Genomic DNA, 12,705 nt, shown 5'->3' on the forward strand with positions numbered 1-12,705 from the left:
AGTTCATTTAGTGACCTTTCAAAGTTACAACAGCACTGAAAAAAAGGGATGTAGGACCATTTTTTCAAACTTACATCCATTGCAGCATCTCCTGGAATTAACTTCCTAAGAGTCAGGACAATTAACCAGTGGAATAGCTTGCATTCAGAAATCGTGGGCGCACCATCACCGGAGGTTTTTAAGAAGAGACTAGATAGCCACTTGTCTGAAAAGGTATAGGTTCTCCTGCTTGAGCAGGGGGCTGGACTAGAAGACCTCCAAGGTCCCTTCCAGATTCTATTCTATTCTATTCTATTCTATTCTATTCTATTCTATTCTATTCTATTCTATTCTATTCTATTCTATTCTATTCTATTCTATTCTATTCTATTCTATTCTATTCTATTCTATTCTATTCTATTCTATTCTTATTCCTATTCCTATTCCTATTCTATTTTCATGTGATTTACATTAAGATGCTTGGTAACTGGTTCATATTTATGATCGCTGCAAAGTCAAGGAGGAAGCCAGTTTCACTTAAACTTTTGTAACCTTCTGACCAGCAAAGTCAAGGAGGAAGACAGTTTCACTTAACCTTGTTACTAACTTATCAACTGCAATGATTCGCTTAACAAATGTGGCAAGAAAAGTCGTAAAATGTGGCAAAACCCACTTAACAAATTTCTCACTTTGCAACATAAATTTTGGGCTCAATTGTGGTCGTACGTTGAGGACCACCTGTACTTCTTTCGAGCATATATCACCTAATTACATCCTTTTGGCTTTCCTTATTTTCTTTCTTGAGAACTGCCATTTCCTAAGACAGGGAACCCATCACTGCCTTTGATTTCTCCATTCTTAATATTTTCAACTTTTGATTCTGCTTCCCCCAAGACACTGCTATTGCTCTCTCCTTTAAAGCATATTCTAATAGTTGTGGCATTCCTACAAGTGCGATCTGATCATCTTTTGCCTATTCACTTGCCCACATCCCACTGCATTTCTGCATCTGAAATTAATCCATTGGGAACCTACTACCCTTTACGGTACATCTCTGGGTATTGTAGAGCTCTTAACCTTTGTTTCAGACCTTAATACTACCTTGCTTTCTTCGTTGCAATTGCACTCATGACTCCCCTTTATGTATTGCTGCCCTCATCAAAATCTATTCTGTCTCCCCTTTATCATCATATCCTTTTCAAAACTGCAACAACCTGAATTCAAAACATTTTTCTGTGTTCTATTACTTTCTTCTCTAATGATATCCATCCTGCTGATCCCATGATAGACATGCTCCAATTTTCAAGCTTAAACACACATAACTAAAATAATGAATATCATTTCTTTAATTACTTTGCTCCTGCAGCCCTTATTCCTCCCCTCCAGTGTGTTAAAATGTTCAATTTGAAACTTCTTGTGATCTATATTTTTTTATCCTCTTAAGCCATAGATATGTGACGCTTTTTAAGCTGAACCTTCACTTGACGTCCAAGTGGTATGCTAGGGGGATGCATAAAAAACTGGTGAAGCTAGCATAAAATTAAATCTGATTTGGTTTCAATGTAATTAAAGCTAATATATTTAATATTCTTCTCCCTTCTGTCTCATCAGAAAGTACAATTTCTGGTAATTTCAGAAGGAGGTCTGCATTAAAGCTTGGTGTTAATCTCTAAGCACCATGTATAATGATACTAATTCCATAATTTTAAAGATGACAAATTAATGGGATATACTGTAATTGGGATAAGTTTTCATATGCTAAAGCATCAGGTGCAGTTTCTGTTCATATCAAACAGCCTTATATGGTGTCAGATATATGAATCTTTGGGCAATATCTCTGGGCTATATTTGTCATGCATCACAGCACTAACCCAGGCATGTCCAACCCATAGCCCAGAGTCCGCATGCAGCCCTGGACAGCTAGTAATGTGGCTCCACAAGATCATAAACTTGTGTGAGACCACCAGGCTGAGCCCGAGGGTGGTGTGAAATGTATCATCAATCTGGAGTACCTATGGCCCCAGAAGAGATGCAATTCTAGCCTCCCTTGAAGTCTGTTGATACCAATTCTCCTTGACCGTTACTAGTTCAGATTCTTGGGTATAGATAGCATGAAATAAACTTGTGAATTTATCCTGGTTCCTGACTTCTTCCACCTGCCAAAACATATCATTATGTGATTTATGCCCATTAACTATGTTGTATATTTTACATGTGGCCCAGGACAATTCCTCTTTACTCAAAGTGGCCTGGTCAAACCAAAAAGTTGTTCAACCATGGTCTAACGTGAGCAGCACTGATTCCTTACAGACATTCTCACTCTTGCTAACCAGACCAAAAATGGAATCTGAGAGCATACCTGTGCAAAACAGCAACTTTCTCAGTCAACTATAGGAGCTCTTCTAAATCACAACTATATTGCTAAATATTATTATTTTTATATGGGTAACGCTACTCTGCAGCTTTGTTAAGAAAGTCTGCCATCTCTAAAGTCAAGCATATGGATTGTTCACAATTTTAAAATGATTTTCTTTGCACTGTAGCTGAAAGGATGAAAGACTTTTCTATAAAGTGGAAAGGTGGAAGAAAGAAGTCATGAGGGGGAAGAATCCCCCATCATTTAAAAGGTAAGTGCTGAAAGTAATGGAATTTTGTGCAAGTTATGAATTTTAAACCACTTCCAGAAGCTATGTTGTTTACAGCTGCATGTGAGCAGTTCCTGGCAGAATACGAATAAAGGGAGGCCTTGGAAAACTGCTTTGGGTCACTCTTTTTTTGTGTGTGTGCTTATTTTCAGTTTTTTTGAGTTTAACTCTTTTGAAACTCAGGTAACAAATTAAACTCTGAAGAAAACATCTGAAGAAAACAATGGGGAAATATCAAGCTTTACAAAAGGAGCAATTGAGGCGCCAGAGTATTGTAAAAGAGATGATATAAAGGGCACATCCTCTGCAGACAATATGTTCTTCCTTCTGTTTCCCAAACAAGTAAAAGTATTTGTCAGTTTCTCATTCTTTTGTAATTTCACTTTTTAATGTTTTTGAATTTGGTTAGCTATATTGAAGTTTTTTAGCATTATATTCCCAATGTGACTTGTAATTTAGTTGGATCATAATCCCAAGAATAATCCCAAGAATCCCAGTCACCACAAAACATATTATATGCAAGAGTAGCTGTAGAGTTGGTGACCAGAAGGGAGGAATGAAAAATAATAGATAGCAGTTTTAAAAACAGCCTTTCCAACTCTCTTGTAAGTTGGTAATATTCATATTAAACATTGAGTGCCATTGCTTCTTCTTGAAAGAAATGCCGAATAATCTAGGTTAGGCTGTTTGTCCATCCAGCCCGGTACGTTCCTTGATCTTTCTACCTAAAAATGTCAGGATTTGACTCCTTATTTGCAACCTATCATAGCTGTGCCTCTTCTCTATTTTCTAATGATGGTGGCAGGGGATTTTATAAGGGTACTTGGGCAAAGGGAGTGGCACATACTCACAGTCCACATCCATGGAACCTTTAATCTGAACCGTCGACAACATTATTGTGCAGTCGGCACCATGATACAGGCAAAGAAGTTTTATTCTAAAGATGGTGACTGCCTATCCTGCCCAAAGAGCTTAAGTGACCATTGCAGTAATAGTAAGCTATGCTAGCTTGGCTAGATTGCTCCTGGCCTTTTCTGCCTAGCTAAGAAAAAGTGAGATACAAACTGAATAATCCACAGACAAATTAGAAAGGAACGTTGCTGATTACAAGAATGTCACCTTACCAAATAGTGAGTTAAGAGGAGACCATAGGCCATGTGCCGCCTGTTTAATAGTTCCGTCATAAATTCCAATCAATATTTGCTTCTTTTGCTTAAATTAGGAGTGAAAAAAAAATATCCCGGATAGAAAATTGACACAGGCCCACATGAACCTTGTTGCATCGTTACAAATCTACATGTTCTTTCCCCCAAACTTTCAATCATTATTTTCTACTCGTTCTACCACAAGGATGTTGGCTTGGAGCGACTGTTGACCTTTTCATCCTGCCCTCTGTATTATCAATAATCTGGCTTGAAAACATTTAGGCTTACCTATCAAAGAAGTCAGTGATGAGTAGGAGCTGACTCTCCTCATCTTGTCAATCGTCTCAAAAGACAAGATATATTCTTCATTTTCAGGGCTGCCCAAGGTGCTGCTGGCACTGCTGCTGGTGCTCAGATTCCCAGGGGAAAATGCAACACAGCTTCCAGCTATTGAGTAAAAACAAGAATGCAGACACTGAACAAAACACTTATGCAAGGACTGTGCTCCATAAAGTGTGAATACGTATGGAAATTTGAGGGAGAAGGGAGATACTTGGTTTTGCAGTAGTTCTCTATTAGCCACGTGCAGAAATCCTAGTGGCTGCAATGTGGCATCACACATGAATTCCACCATTTTGCCACCAGGCTCCATCTGTCTGAGGCTTAGCTTCCTCTCAGTTAAGTTTTATTTTATAAATTAACATACCAGTTCTGTCTCTATTCTTAAAAAGTAAAAAAAACAGTATTTCAGAAGGGGTGTCATATCACAGTATGTCAGTAATGGAGAAAAAAAGATCATACCAATATTAATTTAAATATTAAAACTTATCTGACAGCAGAAATTAGCAGACATAGGCAACTTTGTAATGTGGAAATATTTTGGGGATGCATGAATGATTTGGGACTTCCTGCAAGATACATGTTTTTTTCTGTAAAAAAGAAGCAGGAAAAGATTAAAATAATGAACTTTAAGGAATAATAGGTGGGGGAGGCATGTTGATTTCATGTCCCTCCACCAAGGAACTGGCTGCTATGATTATGTCCTGAAATCTGCATGTGAAAGGAAACTCATAAAAAGAGGAATTTTTTTCTTCTTCTCTTTTTTTCAGTGCCGCAGCTACCTGTTTTCCCTGAAAAACTACTTATGAGCCGAAGAACCTTTTGGATATGGCAGAACAGCATCACGACTTGCTTCTAGATAAGGGAATATACAAGGTGGTCCTCAAATTATGACCGGAATTGAGCCCAAAATTTCCACTGCTAAGCAAGACAGTTGCTAAGTGAGTTTTGCCCCATTTTATGAGCTTTCTTGCCATGGTTGTTAAGTGAATTACTGCAGTTGTTAACACAGGTGTTAAATGAATCTGGCTTTCCCATTGACTTTGCTTCTCAGAAGATCACAAAAAACGATCGTATGACCTTGGGACTGCGATTATCATAAATGCATGCTAGCTGCTGAGTGTCCAAATTTTGATCATGTGAACACGGGGAAGCTGCAATGGTTATAAGCGTGCAAAATGGGCACATGTCACTTTTTCCATTGTTGTCGTAACTTCAAACAGTAACTAAATGAATGGTTGTAAATTGAGGACTGTCTGTAACTGAAAGTCAGATGAAGATATTATATACGTATGCAACTTTGTTATTGCAAGATGTTTTCTTTTTTCTCTCCCTTCTCTTTCAGCACTTGTTTTGGGAGAGGCACAGGACTATTGTCGAGAGGACAGATATATCACTATGCCAATAAACCCACTTCTGGTCATGATTTTCAGGCTCCAATCCCATGTCACACTATTCACAAACAGTAATTAGAGACACTGTCCACTTTTAACTGTGCCATTTCTGCTGTAGACCCAGATGCACACACAGTATAAAGTTTTGTTTGTTTGTTTTTTTAAAAAAATGAAAAGTTCTCTTACATTCTTCATTCAAACTGAGATTCTGCAGAGACTTATTCAAGTTCCTTGCTGTAGTGACTGCTCGAATATTTCCATAGGAGCTGACAGAACGGAGTTTTGGAGTACATGGATTATCTCGAACTGGAGTCAGACTTCCAACTTCTATGGAGGCAATATAAATATTTATCCCCACAAAATAGCACACCAGTAATAGTTTCAAGTAAGTCAATAATAGTAGCCACTGCTGCCCCTTAGACAAAGTTTTATTTAAATGATAAGATAACTTATTTGCCACCCACGTAGTGTCAAATTAACTGGGTGGCAGTTGGTGGTGCTATGTCTTGTTTTAGCCTCAGTGTTCTTTTGGATATGTTTCCCTATGGCTTTTCTTTATCTTTTACAGTCCAGAGTTGCTTCAAACCGGAAGATGGGTGGTATATGCATTTAATAAAGAAATACATAATTAAAAAATCTTTTAGGCAATGCGCAAGTAGGTAACAAATCAAGGAACAAATCAACATAGGTAAACAGTAAACAACGGCTTAGTCAAGGAGCTACCAAGAAGAAAACAAGACTCCCACCAACACTGACAGGGCAAGCCCCTATATATAAACTATATATAAAAAGACAGCAAAGTCTATTCCCTTCTGGCACCGAAGAGTAACAGTGGCACAGTAGAATAATAAAATGCCTGTAAGAAAACAACCAAACTCAGAGAGCACAAGGACTCCACAAGCAACAAAGTGAAAGGCTAGACTGCTTCTCTTTCTTCCTTTTAACAAATGTTCTAGTTCAGTATTAATAGGATAAATGTACTAGTTTAGTATCAGTGGGACAATCAATGGGATTTTTCACACGTAACATTTTAAAACTGAGATGCTATTTCAATTACCTTATTTAAAGTAGAGGAAAATGTACAGACTGCTACTGTGCAAGGTCTCTTAGCTATAATGAGATTTACGTGACATCCCCAAACCAAGCTGAGCTCATTTGAGTTCAGCAATGTATCACTGCTGAGGTGCGAGTCTGGATATTATAATAAAAGAGCAAACAACAAAAAAAGCTTAATGATCTTTTTCCTGCCTAAATATTTACCCAAAGAATTCCATTATATTATGAATGCTTGCAATTTTTATTTTTTTTTATCCTATTTTTCTCCAAAAGGCAGACTTAGTTGGCTATAAAAAGGCTTTCACAACGCACACCAAAGAAAGCTTTGCGTGCATTTTATTTATAACCATTTACTTCCTATATAAAAAGAAGGCAAAATAATGTTGATCTATGCTTCCAGTTTTTAAAATGCATGCCTCCCCCCTTTTTTAGCTATTAACGTACACATTTTATTTATAGGGTACATATAAACTGTTTCAAACAAATTTATTCCGAGCAGCATATAATTTTGCAACCTTCTAATTCGGATTTAAAGAAAATATAATATAACTAACAAAATAAATCATAACTAAAATTTATAAAGCACATAAATAAATTGGGACTTTAAACCAAAGAATCTAATGTCGCTGTGCAGAAGAATAGTCACAACATCCTGCCCTCCAGGCTTAATAGAACAACTAGGTTTTTAGGCTTTCTGAAATTCAGGAGGGAAGAGATTATTTTAACATTTTTGGAGGGAGGCACTATTCCAGGGAAGAGTGAATGAAAAGCAGGAAGCTTTTATCTAAATAAATCAACTGCTCCCCAAACTATACAGGATCCACAATATTAATTTGAAACTAATAATAGTTTGTCCTGGACCTTTACAATCTTTCCACACAAATTAAATGTATTAGGAGAAAGGACAGAAGAAACATGTAGGCCTTTCCTCACTTGCATCTAAACATCTGGCTGGGGATCTTCTTCAACGGTCAGCAAGGCCAACTGCCATATAAAGATGAACAGAACTATTTGCTCTTTGGCTGTTTCTTATCACAGTTGCCTTCTGCAGGAATCATGAAACACTGAGAAGTTGTTTTCTGGTTTTCCTTTTCGTTCGGCACCTTCTTTTTCTTTGATGCTATAAGATTGTAAAGCTAAAAACCCAGGGACTGAGTTTTTGTTTAAAAATATTGTTACATAAGCTGTTCTAGGAGTTTCTTAAACTGATCAGCAGGGTATAAATGCTTTACATAAAAAATAAACTGCTGGTGTTACATATGAATCAACATAATGCTAGGGGAGTTTAAACACTTCAAACAAGTTGAATTTTATTTTCTATCTTATTTTCCAACAGAATTGGGATTTATTTTTGGCACTTTTAGACCTCAGATGAATTAATACGATTCAAGAAAATGGGAGAAGGAAACAGATTTTTTTCCCCAGTTTCCTGTTAAAAAGATAGCTCACAAAATCAACTTCTACAACTTTGTGCCTGCAAAGAAGATGATAGAGTACCTGGAGCAGCAGGTGAGGGCAATGCATAGTTCTTCTCTTCTTCCATAAACTGTAAGGCAACTGTACAGAAATTGGTTTCATACTGAACCACATGGTGACTCAGTGCCACAACTAACTCCTGTTGAGAAACAAAGATGAAAAGTTGGTCTTTGAACCCCACGGACATCAATAAATTAACCATAAGAATGTTCCATCACTGGAGAGGTGTTACCAAGTGCCCGTCAAATAGCTTGAACTGCATATCACAGGATACCAATCAGTAACATTGAAGTTATAGGAAGATTTACCATAATGCTTTCATTATCATAGTTAGTTAAAGCAATAATCACCAGAAGCTTCAACTAAAACTAAATCTAATGTCAGAATCAAGAAATGACATCCTTCTTTTACTCTTGTACATTGATTAGACTACACCTAGAACACTATTGTCAGTTTGGGGCACTGCACTGACAAATCAGACGGCATCTACAGGATAGTAATCAAAATGATATACAGCCTGGAAGGGGAAAAAAAAAGAATTAGGAAGAACAGTTGAAGACACTGTGTATGATTAGCTTGGAGATGACTGCAGGAAGTCATGATGCATTCATTATTCAGAGTTATTTCAGAAGACAGTACCCAAAATGATAGATTTGAACTATAAGGAAGTAAATGTTGGCAGGACATCAAGATAGATCTAATAGCAAGCGTTGCCCAAGAATGGAATCACTTGGAAGGTGGTGGACTCTGGAGTTCTTTAAGAAAAATTCCCTTCCAGCCCTTTACTTCCTGGCAAAGGCTTTAGCTTTAGAAAATGAAAACTATCTATCCCATCAATCTAAAGAGAGAAAATCTGACCTAAGCTTGCTTAGAGTACAATATCACAATCACACTATAAATATAACAGGAATGGAGGAAGAGCAGAAAGCATATTCTTCTGGAAAATATGGAGTCTGTTGAAAGTTGTGAGCATTGTATGTTTTCTTCTGTTCAATCTTTGAGACTGTCTGGGCCAATCCCTGCAGTTTTCTTGGTAAGGTTTTTCAGAAGTGGTTGGCCATTGCCTTCTTCCTAGGGCTAAGAGAAAGTGGTTGGCCCAAGGTCACCTAACTGGATTTGTGCCTAATTCAACTCATGGTCTCCTGGTTTCTAGCCTGATTCCTTAACCACTACACCAAACAGGCTCTTAACATTATATAATCTTTTACAAATAAATCCCAAACTCCAGACAGATTCCAATATAACAGTCTCAGGGGCCTCTTAGAAATTGCATTATTCCTTGGGAAATACCTATTATAGACTTTTAATTTGGAAAATATCATCCTCACCCATTGCTAAATAATATTTGAGTGGGATTGTTTTTGGAATGATTCCTACACTCATAGAATAAGCTTTCACACTGTATAAAGCCAAAGTTTGGTTAAACAAGGTTTCAAGCAATAGACTAAGCCAATAAGCATTATGTTAAAACACAATGGATGAATTCCCATAACATACTAAACCCAAACCAAAGCTTTACCTCATTATGGATTAAGTACAGTGTGTGAATCCACACATAAAAAACATTACATGAACATTTTCCCCACAACAACAGCCCTGGGGAGGTGGGTTGGGCTGAGAGAGAATGACTGGGCAAGGTCACCCAGTTGGCTTTCATGGCTAGGGCAGGATTTGAACTCACTGTCTCCCACTTTTTAGCCTGGGGCCTTAGTAATTCCAAAATAATACCAAGGAAGCAATTATCATGTAGGGCAGGGGTAGGGAACCTTGGCTCTTTTATGACTTGTGGACTTCAGCTCCCAGAATTCCTGAGTCAGCATGGCTGGTTCAGGAATTCTGGGTATTGAAGTCCACAAATCATAAAAGAGCCAAGGTTGTCTACCCCTAATCTAAGGAAATCAGTTCTAGATTTCAGCTATTATTGAGACTCTGATGGGATACTGTTAGGTTCTTGATTTTATTTAAGTGGCCATGATACAGTTGTTGAAGGAAAGCAAAGAGATAATTTTTTTAACAGTCTGAATTTAACATTTTTATATCAGACTTGGATTTCTGGATTCAACAATATTTCCCATCTTTTACAAAAATGCATTGGGCTGTTCCTGTTTGCTTCTAAGATAAGAAGAGCACATACATTTCCTTCAATCTTTTCCTTGAAACCAGCTGACAGCAATGCTTAGCCAATATATTCACTTTTGCTTTAGTGTAGTTGAAAGCTTTTGTGAGCATCAAAAAAAAGCAAGAGAATCAAGTCCCTAGAAATCAGCATTCTGACAAAATTAATACCCATCTGTCACCTCAAGTGAGAATGAGGGCACTTTTTTATATGTTGCTTGGTGAAACATTGATTTTTCCTTCACTTTGGCATAAGGATCTGAAGAAAGCAGGAACATTTGACTCCAAAATGTATTATTTGCAACAAAAGGCTTTTTATTCTTGGTCAGGCTACCCTCCTTATTATTTGATTCAAACCAGTATTGTCAAACTGATGTATTGTCCTGGAAATAGTGAATAGGAAGAGATGAAATTACAGCATTGTTTTCCTATCCATAGATAATTTTATCCATTAAAATATAATTTACCATACTACCATTTTAGTTTAGGTTGAAGACACCTTGCCTTATTAAAAAAGGCAATTATTTTCTGGAACTACCAGAAGATGAAACTATGAAACTGGCAATTGGAAATCTTAAAAATCTCAGATTTATTTTCTTCAAATGTCTATCTACAATGAATTAAGAAAAATACTAGCTATAAAGGAAGGTCAGAAACCTATCCTTGCATTTTATTTACAGATGTACTACTAAGTCATCAGGCTAGCAACTGGGAGATCGTGAGTTCTAGTCCCGCCTTAGGAATTAAACCAGCTGGATGACCATAGGTCATCACTTTCTGTCAGCCCCAGGAAGGAGGCAATGGCAAATTACTTCTGAAAAACCTTGCCAAGAAAATAGCAGGGATTTGTCCAGGCAGTCTCTGAAAATTGGTTATGACTGAATGGAAGGGGAAAAAAACATATAGAAGAGTCAGCTAGAAAAGATCAAAAACAGTTTGCATACAATATAGCAATACCAAGCAGGTCATTCTGGGCACTTTATACCTCAGTGCTATCAAATGATTAATATGCTACTTTTCTGTAAAAGGAAATCTGAGCAGACCAAGATCAGTTTATTAAATCCCACCCTTGCCCCCCACCGCCAGGTTAAAGAGAGCTATTTCTTGAATGAAGTTGTCTTCTTTCATTCCTGCATTGCCATATACTTCCCTTTTTCTTCTAGAGGACTGCCAGATATTTCTGTTTCCAGTAGAAAATTGTTATTTCATATTTAATATAAAACTGCTATGCAAACAGTGATCAACAGAAAAGCTTTTCAGAATCCATCTCCTAAGAGGAATGAAAAATTTCTTCAAACTGTCTTAGTTTTGAAAGCATAGAACAAGACAGAAATCTCCTCCTCCTCCTCCTCTTCCTCCTCTTCCTCCTCCTCCTCCTCCTCCTCCTCCTCCTCCTCCTCCTCCCTGTTGTTGTTTAAACAAAGGAGCTCCAGATAAAAGTAGCGGTATACAATCTAACAGCTTGCTGATGACAATTGCCACTTCTCTTTGGCATTCAGCAGCACACTTTCCAACAGTGAATATTTTGCCAGGTCTAAAATTATCCTTTTTAAATACCCAGTTTTTCATTATTTTGTTATACAATGGTCCTTTTCTATTCCAAAAAGGATTATTCACACTTAAATGCCACATTGATAACAACCCAACTGGGTGCAAAGAACTATCAGGTCAGACAAGAAACAGCACATCATCTTTTAGAATGACAGTCCACTGGAGGGGTGATAGCAAAATGGTAGCTATATCCATCCCTATAGTTCCACCCAACTTGTCTTTTGCAGAAAGTGCTTTCTATCTAACTCTGTGAGTTGAGCTTAACTTTGTTTCTTTTAAAACAGTTTTCAGACCGAAAACAAAGCCAAGTGCAAAAATGATACTTTGGGAAGCGTCCTCTCAGGCAAGGAAGAGGCAAAATAATCTAAATCACCTGACTTGCCATTCAGAGAAATCACTGATCAACCACAGCCAGTAAAACCTGACGTGCAGAAAATTAGATGATAGATGTAGTCATCAAGCAGCTGAAATCCCTGGGGAGGGCCTTACGCATTAATTCCCTTTTTTACCCACTTCTCATGAGTCAGCAAAATAAAGAAAAATAAATGTCGGCTCCAGTTTCTCTTTTGTTAGAAGAATTTTATTTGAAAGAACTGATAAGTTGGGAAAGCGGTGCCTGCTCATACATAAATCACCTCCAGTTACCAGGGATCAACACTGAAAAGGAGGAGGAGCTGGAGGAGGAAGAGGAGGAGAGAAGGGCAGCTTTTAAAATCCCGTAGTACTTTCCCCTGAGTGAAAAACAGGCTAAAATCCCCTTTCTAAGCTCTTAACTGCTATAAAAAGTAGAAACAAAGCACTGCCCCTCTCTCTTTGATTTTGGTACAGTCCTTAGAGCCCTCTCATTTCCCATGGAAATTTGGTATCAATCCTATGAGCCAGTTTTAGGACTCATAATAAGGACTGGTATCAGGGGGGGGAAAAAACCCTCAGTAAACAAAGATATTCAGAATGTTATGCACAGGTGGTGCTGGAGAAGACTCCTGCGAGTCCCTTGGACCGCAA

The 12,705-nt window shown here is 37.6% G+C and overlaps 1 protein-coding gene and 2 long non-coding RNA genes across 3 annotated transcripts in view; 2 read left to right on the forward strand and 1 right to left on the reverse strand.

Moving 5' to 3' along the window:
* RPTOR (regulatory associated protein of MTOR complex 1) overlaps positions 1 to 12,705 on the reverse strand; it is a 437,560-nt gene that overhangs the window by 124,079 nt on the left and 300,776 nt on the right. The window contains exons 18-20 of the mRNA XM_081318296.1: positions 8,056 to 8,173; positions 5,689 to 5,829; positions 4,058 to 4,216 (exon numbers count right to left, since the gene is read on the reverse strand). Of these exons, the coding sequence (XP_081174422.1) occupies positions 4,058 to 4,216; positions 5,689 to 5,829; positions 8,056 to 8,173 (418 nt within the window). The remainder of the gene's footprint in view (positions 1 to 4,057; positions 4,217 to 5,688; positions 5,830 to 8,055; positions 8,174 to 12,705) is intronic.
* LOC308662459 lies at positions 78 to 5,019 on the forward strand. Its single transcript, XR_014025202.1, has 3 exons — positions 78 to 213; positions 2,523 to 2,606; positions 4,879 to 5,019. It is a non-coding gene; the product is annotated as an uncharacterized lncRNA (long non-coding RNA).
* LOC308662460 lies at positions 5,704 to 12,021 on the forward strand. The gene is made up of 3 exons (XR_014025203.1): positions 5,704 to 5,887; positions 7,895 to 8,067; positions 11,985 to 12,021. It is a non-coding gene; the product is annotated as an uncharacterized lncRNA (long non-coding RNA).

This window comes from Vipera berus (assembly GCF_964194415.1).
Source record: "Vipera berus genome assembly, chromosome: 2".
NCBI lineage: Eukaryota > Metazoa > Chordata > Lepidosauria > Squamata > Viperidae > Vipera > Vipera berus.